The sequence below is a fragment of the Podarcis raffonei genome, chromosome 10 (genome assembly GCF_027172205.1).
Source record: "Podarcis raffonei isolate rPodRaf1 chromosome 10, rPodRaf1.pri, whole genome shotgun sequence".
In the NCBI taxonomy this organism is placed as follows: domain Eukaryota; kingdom Metazoa; phylum Chordata; class Lepidosauria; order Squamata; family Lacertidae; genus Podarcis; species Podarcis raffonei.
The window spans coordinates 56,236,866-56,251,046 of record NC_070611.1 but is presented as its reverse complement, the minus strand read 5'-3'; the positions used below and the strand labels follow the sequence as shown (position 1 = coordinate 56,251,046).

Genomic DNA, 14,181 nt, shown 5'->3' with positions numbered 1-14,181 from the left:
TGGTACTGTTGTTGCTGGTATCTGTCTGCCTCCAGAGACAATGCCGTGCGCCTCTGGGGAGTGAAGCCAAACCACTGCGCCAGCAGCAACTTCCTCCCCAGGATGCAAACCTGGGAATTGCGCGTATGGAGGTCCTGGCCAAGCAACGTAACGGAAACAGCTCGGTCGGCGCCGCAAACTAGCTTAGCCAAGCGCCACCTTCGCCGCTGAATCATCAGCCTGCGCGCGCTTCCTTCCCGGAGCTACGAGGGCAAGAGAGGAGGAAGAGAGGCTGCCTAAAGTGCGCGCCGCCGAGAGCAAGGAGCGCCCCGGATAGGGCTCCTGAGAGGCCCGTCTAAAGGCTCAGCCAGTGAGGGAAGCCGGAGTTGGGTTGGGAGGCGGGCACCCGGAAGAGAAGATGCTCTGTGCTGCGCGCGAGGCTCTCCAACTGGAAACGGAGGGGCGGAAAAAGGAGGCTGCGCGCAGGCACCATGTTTCAGTTTTTGGTGAGTCTTTTCCCAGGGGCGCAGAGGCTGGGTTGGCTTGGAGCAGGGGTGGGCAGGCGTCAGGATCGAAGGTGCCCTTTGGATCTCTCTCTTTCTATCTATCTCTCTTTCTACTTCTCTCTCTGGCTCAGATCCCCCAACCAGGGCCGAGCGCAAAAGAGCACATAGTTAGAATGGGCACAGATCCCCGTTTTCCGTTCCAGAACTTGAACTCAGCTCGCGGTGCTTTCAGGGGAAAGTGTCCCCTCCGTTAACTGTCTTCCTTTCATTAGTTCGGAAGGTCTTTCTGTTGCTGCCACTGTAAAACAGAGTGGGAGTCAAGAAACTCTTACCGATTTGCTGTACATTAGTAGACCATCCGGATATACTGAGGGCAGAGGAAGAGAGGCGAATTTGCTGTCACCTTGGGCCTCTAGAAGATAAAGAGGGTGGTTTGCCTACGAAAGACACCCCCACCTTTTAAATGAGCAGAGGAATAAATTAAGGCATCGAGAGGGCAAGCCTGTAAGTGGGAGCAAAGCCCAAGAAAAGCAGTGGGGTAGGTGTGTGTAGGATTGCACCGTAAAACATTTATTTGAGAGTGCGTCCCTCTGACTTCAAACTTCTGAATAGATACACAAAAAAGGTTGTGTTGTGAGCCTGGAAACTTATATATCCCTTCCTGCGCCCAAGGTCTGTTGTTGTTTATTAAATTTGTTGGTCGCTTTTGTCTTGCCCAGGGCAACTCAAAGCAACTTACAAACAAACAGAGACAAAAACAGAGGCGTCTAATGTTTTCCCATCCCAATTGTTCTAAGGATGAAAGCTTTCTCCTGACCCACATTTGTGGCACCTGACAGCAGCTCAGTAATATGGCATCTATTTGGTAGTGTCTGTAAACTGCTGTTGTAATGACACTGTTTAGTTTTTTCTCAGCATCATTTCACATGGGTTAAGTGCTCTTCTGTTCCACTTACAAATCATAAGGGCGGAATAACTGCTCTGAGGAAGGACTGGCCAGCCTAATGTTCTCTTTCCATTACTGATGCCTCTGGAAACTCACAAGCAGGGCATCAAGATGGCAGCCATCTCCCCTTGCTTGTTCCTAGCACCTTCTTGATACATTCCTGGGCTTATTTTGTCTTTTCAAACACAACCAAGCTGCTTTCCCACACTGTCATCTTTGTATGCCCTCTGCCTTTCATGCAGCCTGACAACGCCTTCCAGAGGCCGTACAACCCCTTAACATATCTCAGAAAACAACACTGGTTGTTGTTTTAAATAAAGGCATTTAAATGTGTCCTGTATATATATTGGAACTATTGGATCTGTGGGTCTCCAGATGTTGCTGAACTTCATTTCCCATCAGCCCCAGCCAGCATGGCCAGCAGTGAGGGATGATGGGAGCTGTAGTCCCAACAACGTCTGGAGGGCTATAGATTCCCCACCTCTGCCCTGCAGGTTGCTGCAGTAGGCTAGATCATGCCTGATGTGTTCAATAGCGCATCTCAAAACTGGGTGCTTCACCATTTTAACAGTGCATTCCTCATTATTGGGGACCAACACAATTACTAAGTGCCTGTCAAATTTCTCCTTGGGATTCCCAGGACTATGATCCATTTGGGGGCCTATGCAGTTTCCTTTTAGACTGATGCAACCATATCTTTGCACCAGTTTTGCTTAAGTGTTTTGGTTTAGCGCCTGATATTTGTTAATGCATTTTGTTTTTTATTAAATATTTATTAGCTTTTTCAAGAATTAAACAAGAACAAAAAAAATGGACAAAACAAAAGAAAAATACAAAAATACATAACAAAATTAAACAACAAAAAAAGAAAAAATAGAAAAAAAACACATAAAATTACTAATACTTATTGTTCTTAACCTTATTTCTCAGACCTCCTCACACCTCCCCTTCTTGTATTCCAATTTAAATTATCAGTTCAGCAAGTCCTTAACTTATTTCTTTACCTTAATTTATACATTTATTCTAACATACCATTATTTTACTTTGCTTCTTTTTTCCATTTCCTCCATTTATTTTTTACAATCTTATTTTCAATTAATTTAAAAAAGAAGAAACCAATTTTACCTTATTAAAAACATACATCAATACTTATACCTCATTAATTGTTCTTAAACCTTTTTCCTAAAGTCGACCAAAATTTCCCTTCCACGATTTACCCAATTTCCTTACCACTAATTAAAAATGAAAAGAAACACAAATTATCCTTATGTACCCTTTGGATTCCCAACCTCCACCTGCATTTTGACATATTTATCCCTGTGACACAGTGAGGCAGTTTGCTGGGCCAGTGGTTGTTAGTGCCCACAACATACCAGAAGTTCCCAAGCTGTGGGTTTCCTTTTTCTTTTTCTAGCTGTCTCTAGAAAAACAAGATATCCATACCATATCCAAAGTTCAACTCGTTTCATGCCTGATAAGGTGCATGCCTTCCACTCTTCCCCTGTTTGTTTCACTGAGCTGCTGCTGCTGCTGCAATCCTAGACCCACGTACCTGGGAATAAACCCCATTTGAAATCAGTGGGACTGAACAGCATAATTCTGTGCATGTCGTCTCAAGTCCATCGGGAGAGGGCTGTTGTGCTCTGGTCCTGTTTGCTTGCAGGCTTCCTGCTGGCAACTGGTTGCCCACTGAGAACAGGATGACAGAGTAGATGGACCTATGGCCAGATCCGGCAGAGTTTTTCTTATGTTTCAACCTGGATGTTGAATTAATGAAACTTCAAATTTCTAAATATTGGTTCAGAAATGTAGTCACACCTTCATGTGGATAGGTAAATCAGCCACATGTATCAGTGTACTACAAATAATGTACAGTCATACCTTGGGTTACAGACGCTTCAGGTTGTGTGTTTTCAGGTTATGGACGCGCCAAAACCCGGAAGTACCGGAACGGGTTACTTCCAGGTTTCGGCACATGTGCAGAAGTGCCGAATCGCAACCCGCACGTGCACAGACGCGGCGCTGCGGGTTGTGAATGCTGCAGGTTGTGAACGTGCCTCCCGCACGGATCACATTCGCAACCTGAGTGTCCACTGTATTACATATATATTAGCAAATGCAAATCTTATGCACACTGGTGTTCTCTCTTGCTGTTTTCTGTGATGCATAGTTGCTACCCTATTGAAAAACAACTACTGCTTGCTCCAGTGCCGTGTTAAAAAGGAAAGGTGGGATGCTGGAGACGGAATGGTTGCTGGCCAGGGCATCTGCACGAAGAGCTGAACAACTTTCCAGCATTTTCAAGTGAAACATTGAGAACCGGAATCACAGACTTGTAGAGTTGGAAGGGACCATGAGGGTCATCTAGACCCTGTGATGCAGGAATCATTTACCCAACGTGGGGCTGAAACCCATGACCCTGAGATTAAGAGTCTTATGCTCTACCGAATGAGTTATCCATAGTCAGTAGAAGTCTGGATGTCTGCTGGTTGGCCATTATAGTCCAGGCAGGCCAGAGATTCCCTTCAGTCACCTGATTCCTCACCTCCCTGTCAAGATCTTCTATAATGGCTCAGAATACTAATCCTAGCCACCCTTGAGCCGGCCACATAAGCACTTTAAAGCCATTTCTGTGGGGAGGGGTCAAGCATATGCTTAACTTTCCCATTGAAATGAACTGTCCCATTGAAATGGAAATACGTGCTTTAATTTTCCACTGGATTGTTCCTGCTGTATTCCTGGGACTCCCTTGGGCAGCTTATGACATCCCTGATTCTTACACTTCTTGAAATACAGTGCCACACAGATGTTTGCTTTCTGAACTTTGGCTATATTTTGATCAGGCATTAGTAAGGTGCATGTAAAGTTCAGAGGTTCACATGTCTCCTTTCCAGTAAACATTAGGCCCATGGTCCCATAAACAGAGCTACCGGGTTTCTTATTGAAAGACATTCTGTGTGCTTGAACACAGATCCCGGAGTACAAGAGGCAATTGAATTGCATTGTTATTCCACCCTTCTTCCTGGGAACTCGGGACACAAAAGGCCATAGGTCAGTGGAAGAGAACATGCTTTGTATTCTGGTCTCTCGTTCAGTCTTTGGCACCTCCACATATGGTTGGGAGATACAGCCATCTGAAACCATTGAAAGCGACTGCTGGTCAGCATAGATAGACCATACTGAGCTAGATGGACCAGTGCTCTGATTCAGTCTAAGGCAGCGTCCTATGTCCCTGCCACAATCCTGCGAGGTAGATCAGGCTGAGAGTGAGTGACTGGCCCAAGGCAACCATGAGATGAGCCTGCTGGATCAGGCCAGGGGTCCACCTAGTCCACCTTCCTGTTCTCACAGTGGCCAACCAGATGCCCAAGCAACATAATCTCAACATAACCATTGAAAATACAGGGAAGTAGAATAAAATATGTCTTAATCAGCTAAAACAGTCCGGAAATGGGGGTGTAGAATGAACAGTTGGTCTGCGCCCTCCAACATCCTCTAAACTGCAAGAGTTCCATGGAAGACGCATAGGATGGCAAACTGATGCGCAGTAGGTTTTTGAAGTTTGGGCAATCTGTGCTTTGGGTGTGGTGGCACATTCCCTTTGAAATGCGCTCCCAGTGAACATCAGACGAGTACCTACTGTATTTTTCGCTCCATAGGGTGCACCGGACCATAGGGCGCACCTAGTTTTTAGACGGGGAAATCAATAAGAAAAATACCCCCCCAGCCCCAAAGAGCAGCGTACAGGCTGTGCACAACCTCTCCCTGCCGGAGGGGTTGCGCGCGGCTATGGCACAAGCCTGCATTCACTCCATAGGACGCACACACATTTCCCCTCAATTTTTGGAGGGGAAAAACTGCATCCAATAGAGCGAAAAATACGGTAGTTACTGGCATTTAGGCTCCTACTTTAAACTCATCTGTTCACCTAGGCTTTCCCTGGGAGGTGATCTTACTATCTTCTTGCAGCACAGTTTGGAAATCAGAATCCTACAAATCAGCCCCCAGGCAGCACATCTCTCTGTCCAATTTTAATAAATTTGCTCTGTGTGGAGGGTCCACATGTTAAAGTTCTGTTTTTTGTTGGGCTTTGTATGTGATGCTCCTGGTGATTGTGGCTCAGAGACATGCTTAGAGAGTCTTGCAACCTTTAAAGCTACTTTCTTTAACCAGATTCCTCCAGATGTTTTTTGGATTGCATCTGAGCATTGGTCATGCTGGCTGGCTTTGATGAGATCTGTGGTCCCAAACATCTGGAGGACAACCAGACTAGGGAAGGCTGTTGTAAATGGCATCCTGTGTCCATATTTAATTCCAAGTTCAGACTTTTAATTAAATTATTGCGGGTGTTTGTGTAATTTTACAGTAAATCAGACTTTAATTTGTTTTTCTCTTTTATTTATACAGCTACCTAGCTCAGATGCTGATCTTTGTTGAGAGTCGGCCTTTTGTTGTTGCTATTGATTTTCTTTTTTTAATGCTTCATAATCCAAAGCAAAGTCGGAATCGTTCGAAGGACGTCTCTTATTTCTCTGGCTTTGTCTCTTATTCCTCTGACAAAACGACAGATAAGACTCGCAACAGAAAGGGCATCCTTAAGTATTCTTCTTTGATGGAGTAGATGTCTGATGTTCTCTTGCGTTGCAAATCCACAAAAAAAATCACTTCTGTAGAAGACTTTCTGATTAGTGTCTGAGAACCGGAAGAATGGAAGAGGGAAAAGCTGACATATTGAGCCTTGCCTTCTCTTCCCTGTTTTGGTAACATACAGTGTCGGGACTCTGCTCCTTCCTAGTTAAGACTGTTGCAGGCAGATAAAGGGATAATCTCATAAACGTGGCTTTTGTTTTTCAAAAGACCAAAGTAACTATGTGCTTTTTTAAAGGACTATGCATAAAATTAGGATAACTGTGGGAAGCCCTATACATTCCAGCCAATGTTTTGCAGTCCTCGCTTGGCATGCAAATTGCCGATTGTCAAACGGGCTGCCAGCTTTTTCCCTCCTAAGACTATTTAAATCCACTTGCAGATGCCGCAGCAAATAAAAAGTACTTTAAAATATCGGAAAATGAGCTGTGTGTAGGCCCCACAGGGGGAGGGTATTTTGCTTCAGGAACTGACCTTTTATGAACTCCGAAATAAATGTGCCAGAGTACATGGTTGCCACTACCCTAAACTCTGAGGGTGGGATTCAGTGTTGTGCTGTGATGAACTTTCCATCTGCACAAAGCATCACAGCTTGCCAAATGGAAACACCACCCCTTTCCCCACCCACATGCTCTGATATCAGGCTTCACCTGACACAGAATGCCACAGAAGAGAGAATCAGGATGCAAGATGGCCTTAACAGAATGGAGAACTGGGCCAAAACTAACCACTGGCCTGATCTAGCTGACTATTCTTATGTTCTTAACATGAAGATAAGGTAAAGGTAAAGGGACCCCTGACCGTGACTGACTCTGGGGTTGCAGCGCTCATCTCGCTTTATTGGCCGAGGGAGCCGGCGTACAGCTTCTGGGTCATGTGGCCAGCATGACTAAGCCGCTTCTGGCGAACCAGAGAAGTGCACGGAAACGCTGTTTGCCTTCCCGCTGGAGCGGTACCTATTTATCTACTTGCAGTTTGAGGTGCTTTCAAACTACTAGGTTGGCAGGAGCAGGGACCGAGCAACGGGAGGAGCTCACTCTGTCATGGGGATTCGAACCGCCAACCTTCTGATTGGCAAGTCCTAGGCTCTGTGGTTTAACCCACAGCGCCACCCGCGTCCCATCAACGTGAAGATAGGTGTGTCCAAATAAACCGGATGTCAATGAACAACAATTCCCCTCTTCGCTGGCTGCTGGGAGTTGTAGTTCAGCCACATCTGGGTGGCCAAAGTTTTCCCCACGCCTAAAATAGACAGAGCCAGCTGAGACCATGTTGTTCTCATATAGATATTTGATCTGTGGTTAGCTTTGCCCGTTGACATGCTCCAGCAACTGCCTCAGAGCAGTCAATTTTTCCGACCACCAATCGATGGAATGGTGCTGGTACGCATTTTATGTTCCGTTGGCCTGAAAGCAAAAGAGGTGGGGGGAGGAGGGAAGGAGGAGTGAGTGGGTGCGGCTTTTGAGATGCAATCCGTTCCCACACCACACCCCTCGATACCCGTAAGTACATGGCAAGCAAAGCAGGACACTGAGGTCCATAAATCTGTTTTCTAAGAGTGGAATGGTGTTGGAACCAAGGTAAATTAGGACAGATGTACTGAAATGCTGGATGGGCAAGGAGGAGCAGTTTGGATTAAGAGTAGGGATATATATATATATATATGTGGATGGAGCTGGATCATGAAATGGAAATCTTGTTAGGATGTTAGTTAAAAGAGATACGGTGCCGATGTGAAGCATTTTTTGAGAAGAGTTGGATGCAAATGATGTCTCAGCTTCCAGCTAGACTAAATGTCTCTTGGCCTGTTTCAGGCACTGCACTATTTCAGAGCAAGGAATGCGGCAAATAACTTTGGGGTACACTATGTGTTTTGTGACGGCACATTCATATGCAGCGGAGTCCAGCAAATCATAAACAAGGCAATGTTCTTCGTTTAATGTGACTGTAAAAAGAAGCCAGCAACTTGAAAACAATAACCTATTTTACTTTTGAAAGCCAACAAAGAGTGTTGGTTTTGCTGTATGAAAGAGGATGGCTTTTTTTGTCTGGAAATTGGCCACTGTGTCCTGGACTGTCCTGAGACTGTGATTCCTAAGTGACCACCAGACCATGCAAGCCCCTAGGGGTGTTTTTCGAGAGCTGTAGCAGGACAATCAGACTCAAGTTCTGGCACCGTCCTCAAACTGGCTTCATTCATACATATACACACAGAGCATCTTCAAGGGTAGCAAAAGCAGCATATATGCATAAAATACCATATTACACAATTTTACCACATTACCATATTACAGCGGGTGGCGCTGTGGGTTAAACCACAGAGCCTAGGACTTGCCAATCAGAAGGTCGGCGGTTTGAATCCCCGCGATGGGGTGAGCTCCCATTGCTTGGTCCCTGCTCCTGCCAACCTAGCAGTTCGAAAGCACGTCAAAGTGCAAGTCGATAAATAGGTACCGCTCCGACGGGAAGGTAAGCTGCATTTCTGTGTGCTGTTCTGGTTCGCCAGAAGCGGCTTAGTCATGCTGGCCACATGACCCAGAAGTTGTACGCCGGCTACCTCAGCCAACAAAGTGAAATGAGTGCCGCAACCCCAGAGTTGATTACGACTGGACCTAACGGTCAGGGGTCCCTTTACCTTTACCATATTACACAAAGTAAAATGGATGTAATACAAACTCATTTTTTAAAAAAAACAAGGCAGTTTTATAGGAGCTATTATCAAGCACATGGCCATGCAACCTGTTTGTTTGATTTTCAGCACTGAAATGAGTATTAGACCATGTTTATCTTTGTGTAACGCTGAAATTAGTATTAAATACTATTCAGCTGCATGTAGCATGTGTTAATTAATTAATATCAAAACACCCACATTGGGGGGGCGGGCGGAAGCTTTGTTAGCTTTTCAAGTAAAATGTAACCCTTACAAGAAAATGCATAACAAAAATGTTGCCTGTTAATGTGCCAATTGACGAAAATAAGTGCAATGTACCATCCTCCCGAAAAGTCATATCTTAAGTTAATAACTGATGGTGTGGAAAAGTGAGCAACCAGTTTTTAATTTTCCATAGAACCTTCTTAATCACTGTATTTCCCCCAAAAGAATGTGTTTTATGACCATGACAGAAGATGCCGGCTCTCTTTATTATTCTGTTGTGTGCTTGCTGCCTAGTAGCCGGATTTTAATTAGGAAACAATTCATACTTAATTATTATTTGTTAAAGTTGGCATTCCGATATTGGCACACCAAGCTCCAATCCACAAGCAACTTTATGTGCGAGATTTTAAGGGTTAGGCAGATTGTTTGCTAGCAATCTGACATTTTCAAAATCTGTTCTGCCCTGAGGCATTGTTGGGAGAGGAGGCACACTTCCTGTCACCTCCCCTTATTTCTCCTCTGACCCAAATCCTGCTTCTTGTTCTTCCACTTCTGCCAAGGACTTGGAGGATGACCACTTCATTCCTTGCTGGGAGAAATGATACTCTAGCAAGGTGGGAAGAAACCCCATTTGAAGGCAGGTTCTCCCGGGACCTAATGGCAGCAGATTAAGAAGTGGTGGCGCCAGAATCTCCAGAGGGGAAGTGGCACAATGCAATCAAGTGAATGTGGGCAGAAAGAGAAGTTCCCATCTTCCTCTAGCCTAGCCTCCTCCTTCCACCCACGTGTTAAGATGCTATTGCCAACCCCAATCCCTAAAATCTTGAACTAGAAGTGAGTGAGGACTGCACTGCATACTTGCTCTTCTCAGATGATGACTGGAGAGGCATTTAGGTGCCTAGCGTGAGGGTAACATGTATGGTTTATAACCTACAATTTCTTCAAGCCAATCTGGTGTAGTGGTTGAGAGTGCTGGACCAGGACCCAGATGACCACAATTCAAAACCCCATGCAGCCATGAAGCTTATTGGCTGACCTTGGGCCAAAGGGGGTTGTGAAACTGAGTTTTTCATGGCGCACACAATCCAAAATTGGCCTTGCTCTCCTGTTGCAAGCACTAGACTGACTAGCTCCTACAAAGTGTGATATATGAATTCTCAGCTCCTGAAATAGTGTCCCCACTTTTCCAAGTTTAATTATTTAAGGCAATTTTAACTTTACTGTACATATTTTTTTATTCCACAGCTCTTTCTACACCCAGTGGCAATAAAATCTGCATTTCTTTTGTGGCTGAAAAATAGATCCTCTTGTGGTTAAACTAGCAACCACAGGCATTGAAATATTTTCACCACTTGGCGACACATTTATTTATCCATTTAACATTGCAAGATTTGAGGACTTTATCATCCAGATGGAAGAGGTTTACGAGGCCTCTCAGATGCTGGATTGGGAAAAACATAAACCCTTTTGCATAGAAGGTCGTTGTCAATCAGAGTGGTCACTGCTGGGTTAGGATAAACCTTTAGTCTGTCTTAAGTCAGGGTTTTGGAATCTTTTTCAGCCTAAGGTCCACATTTCCTCATGGGTAGTCTTTTGGGGACCATATACCAGTGGTGGTTGGGAGCGGATGCAAACGTAGGCAGAGAAGTGGAGGAAACCTATGTGCGTTTCTACCACACAAAAGTCAATATGTGTACAGACATTTTTCTCCGCCTTCCCTCCAGGAAACCAAGAGACCTTGTTGATGTTTAGTGGCACATTTCCAGCCAGGCAAAAACACTCAAGGAAGATGTGCCCCGTGAAAGACATGTGCAGCTTGGGGAGAGTCCTGAAGGCCACATTTGGCCTCTGAGTCTGTGGTTCCCCATCCTAGATCTATGACAATTTCATAGTGGGCAGGCAGTCATATTGGATCCAGTGTCAGGGGTCAGGGCATGGCTTGGTTGGACATCCACCAAGGTCCATGACCTGGGAAGGGGCCCATCACAGAGACCCTGCCAGCTCTACTCCCCCTCAGTTTAATTATTGGCACCCCTTTGATCGCCTGTGCTCCAGCCTGGAGTGGATGAGTTGGTGAGAGGCAATTGCAGCAAAGAGGAAGCAGCGGCCATTCTTCACTTTCTCCTTTGCAAGCAGCAATGGCAGTAAGGAGAAGGAGAGGGACCCCCCCCCCATGCCTTTAGCATGTTACATAACATCACCACTCCCATGAAAAAAATCCCCTGGCGCTTGTCAAGTGCTAGGAAGTGTTTGAAATTTTTACAAAATTCCTGCATTTGTACTGAAAATCATGACTGAAGGAATTAATTACAGTATTTGCTACGTAGCTTAACTTCCGAAGCAAGCATTATGAGCAGCAAAAACCACTTGGCAAAAACCAACAGCAGAGAATGTGACAAACACTTTAATGAGTATCAGGTTTGTTTTGAAACTGGCAAAAAGTTGTTTTTTTGTTTTAAAAAGCTTAATGGAAAAGAAGTTATATCCTCAAGCACATTCACCAGATGGGAGAAAAGTATAATCCTTGTCTATCCTTTTTATTTCTTCTTTAGGTTGGTTTTGCACTTGGCAATGTAGTTGGGATGTATCTGGCCCAGAACTATGATGTAAGTATTATTTTGCTCGTTTCCTATTGCTGAGCTTCTATTAACATTGTTTATGGGGTTGCAGTTTTGTGGTAAGGCAGTTCCATGTTCTGGTTCATACCATTTTCACACGTTCACTTAGAAATCCACTCTGTCCTGTTTCCTTGTTAATCTGATATATTTTAAAAGTCAGTACCAGTTGTCTATCAGCAAATTTTGAAGTGCAGGAGCCCATCATGACAGACCCTATATCCATACCCCTATGGAGAGTCCAAAAACGGAGTCAGCTGCATTGACTCTTATCTAACACACTTAAAAAGATAAGAAGGGCCTGCTGGATCAGGCCAGTGGTCTATGTAATGTAACATCCTGTTCTCACAGTGGCCAACCAGATGAAGCCCACAAGCAGGACCTGATTTAGGCGGTTCCCTCCTCACATAGTTGATGAAGGAAGGCATGCCCACACCATTTCATTGTGCAGTATATTTTTCTGCCCTTTAGAGTTGGCAGCCATTTTGTGTGATGTAGCCTCCAGAGCAGCCATTTTGTAACAGGTGCCCACAGCAGTTTCTCAAAATCCCAGTGCTTCCACAGGCCCCAAAAGGTTGGCAGTGTCATTGAAATTCTACTCCATATAATCCAGAGAAGATTCCAACGTATAGTTAGCAGAGTAACAACTTAAACACGTTGCAGGATTCCCCAAAAATAGACCAAAGGCAATTGTATTTCATCCAATAGAGCTTTACTGCTGCTGAAGGCAAATGAGCATAATGGTCACAAATCCAATACATACAGGATTGGCACTGTCCATAAGAAATCCAGTTGCAGCAGACTTAACTTAAACTTACAATAACTTATAATAAGTCTAAACCTTAACATTAAGCATACTACGTATAGAGCACCAGAACAAAAGACAGGCGGAAAGAGAGAGCCCTGTTGTAGGGTTTCAGAACCAAACAATAATTCTCTTCCCCCTGCCCGCCGGCCAAGCACCCAGCCTTTCTTACCACACAGACTGATGAAGATAAATGGAAAGCTTGCTCACTGCTTTGTGACATTTTGGTTGGCCTAATGATGGTATCGCCATGCCAGAGACAATGAATTCTGTGAACAGTAGAAGATTCTGATATCCTGTTCTGCTTTCAAATAGGTTCCGAACATTTCAAAGAAGATTGAAGACATCAAGAGAGACGTGGAAGCTAGAAAGAAGCCTCCGAACGACAAATGATGTTTGCCTAGCTGTCTCTATATTAAATGTAGATCATGTAGTTTTGCCACTAGGTCGCAGATGCCAAACCTTCATGTGGCTTTTCTGGATTTCCTCCAGATGTGTAGTCTTGAAAAACCAAGCTGCCCTCAGGCTGAAGTGTCACCCCATCCAAGGGACCTTCTAGCACTTTCTGGATATTTGACTTCTTTTTCTTTCTTTCTTTTTACCCCATGTGTAATAAGAAAAACCATGCAGGGAGAGACTAAGAGATTGGACTATTGTTCTCAGTGTTTGTTTTCAATAATATTTTCTATTCAGTATTAATTTGATTTCGAAGTAGAGTAATGAAATTAATTATTCCAATGTGACAATCAGTAATGGTCTGGCTGTAGAAGTGACTCATGAAAGAAATTAAAATGCGTCAGGAATTAGCATCCAAAGATTTTTAATGGTATTTTAAAAATCAATTCAGTGTTTTTTTGTACAACCTATTTGTAACATACTAAATCACAGATAAAAATCCTCCTCTCTTTCCCCCCTCTGAAGTGAGAAGCTTTTTTTATTTTAACCTTGTTGATTCTTATGCTGTGTATTTTCCATGCAAAAGAAGTGCGAATTATTGAGCAAATCAGAGAACATTGAAATAAGTTTCTGGTCTTGCTTTCACCCGGTTTCTTCTCTCAGGCATTTTGTTTGGTTGCTCCTTAGATTCAACATTGGTTGCTTTTTTAAAAGTCTTACAACATGCCCAATAACAAAGTTGTTCCCTGTGAAGAGGAATTGTCTCTCAAACTACTTTGAGAATTGTAACTCTGTGAGGAGAATTTGAGTCTCTTGACAACTCTGAACACCCTTAACAAAGTGCAGCTCCCAGAATGCTTTGGGGGAAGCCATGGCTGTTTAAAGTGGCATAACAGTGCTTTAAATGCATGGTGTGAATGTGGCCTAATTCTTGTTTTGTCCCTGGTCTGCTCTCTGCTGAGTTCCATAAAGGAATCTCCTCCCCCGAGATATGTGGCAAATTAGCAGGTATGAGGGGGTGAGAGCAGACTGAAGTGGGTACAGCAGTGCCTCATTCACCCTAATGAACGAGTGTCCACTATTCAGACATTCACTTACATGCAGTCAATACTGTGCGAACTGGGAATACAGGGCCATGGGTGTTCGGCCCATGCTTGTCCCTTCCCAAAGTTGTACATACAATTGGGAGGGTATCTGCATTAAGGTGGTCCATGGGATCCCTCTCTGCAGCAGTCACAATGGAAAACTCATGGGCTGCATTCCACTGGGCAGATTTCTGAGGCATTAGCATGGGTACATTGGAGGTCGGGGGTGTGGAGCCTGAGGCTTGAGAGCTAAATGTGGCCTCACCTTTGTTCCCATATCTACTTCATTTCTTGGCTGGAATGTGTCCTTGAACTCTGACAATTCCT

General features: G+C 44.4%; 1 protein-coding gene and 1 long non-coding RNA gene across 3 annotated transcripts; both read left to right on the top strand.

Annotated features, from left to right (window-relative positions):
• Nucleotides 1-290: 290 nt before the first annotated feature.
• Nucleotides 291-13,316, top strand: STMP1 (short transmembrane mitochondrial protein 1). 2 transcript variants are annotated; one of them, XM_053405022.1, is made up of 3 exons: nt 291-485; nt 11,506-11,559; nt 12,689-13,316. In XM_053405022.1, the coding sequence occupies exons 1-3, from the start codon at nt 471-473 to the stop codon at nt 12,764-12,766; spliced, it is 147 nt and encodes a 48-aa protein (XP_053260997.1). In that variant the 5' UTR covers nt 291-470; the 3' UTR covers nt 12,767-13,316. The 2 variants fall into 2 exon arrangements, with proteins under 2 accessions (XP_053260997.1, XP_053260996.1); XM_053405021.1 differs by lacking the exon at nt 291-485 and adding an exon at nt 10,458-11,371.
• Nucleotides 4,414-6,106, top strand: LOC128421807 (uncharacterized). Its single transcript, XR_008332376.1, has 2 exons — nt 4,414-4,482; nt 5,839-6,106. It is a non-coding gene; the product is annotated as an uncharacterized LOC128421807 (long non-coding RNA).
• Nucleotides 13,317-14,181: the final 865 nt, after the last annotated feature.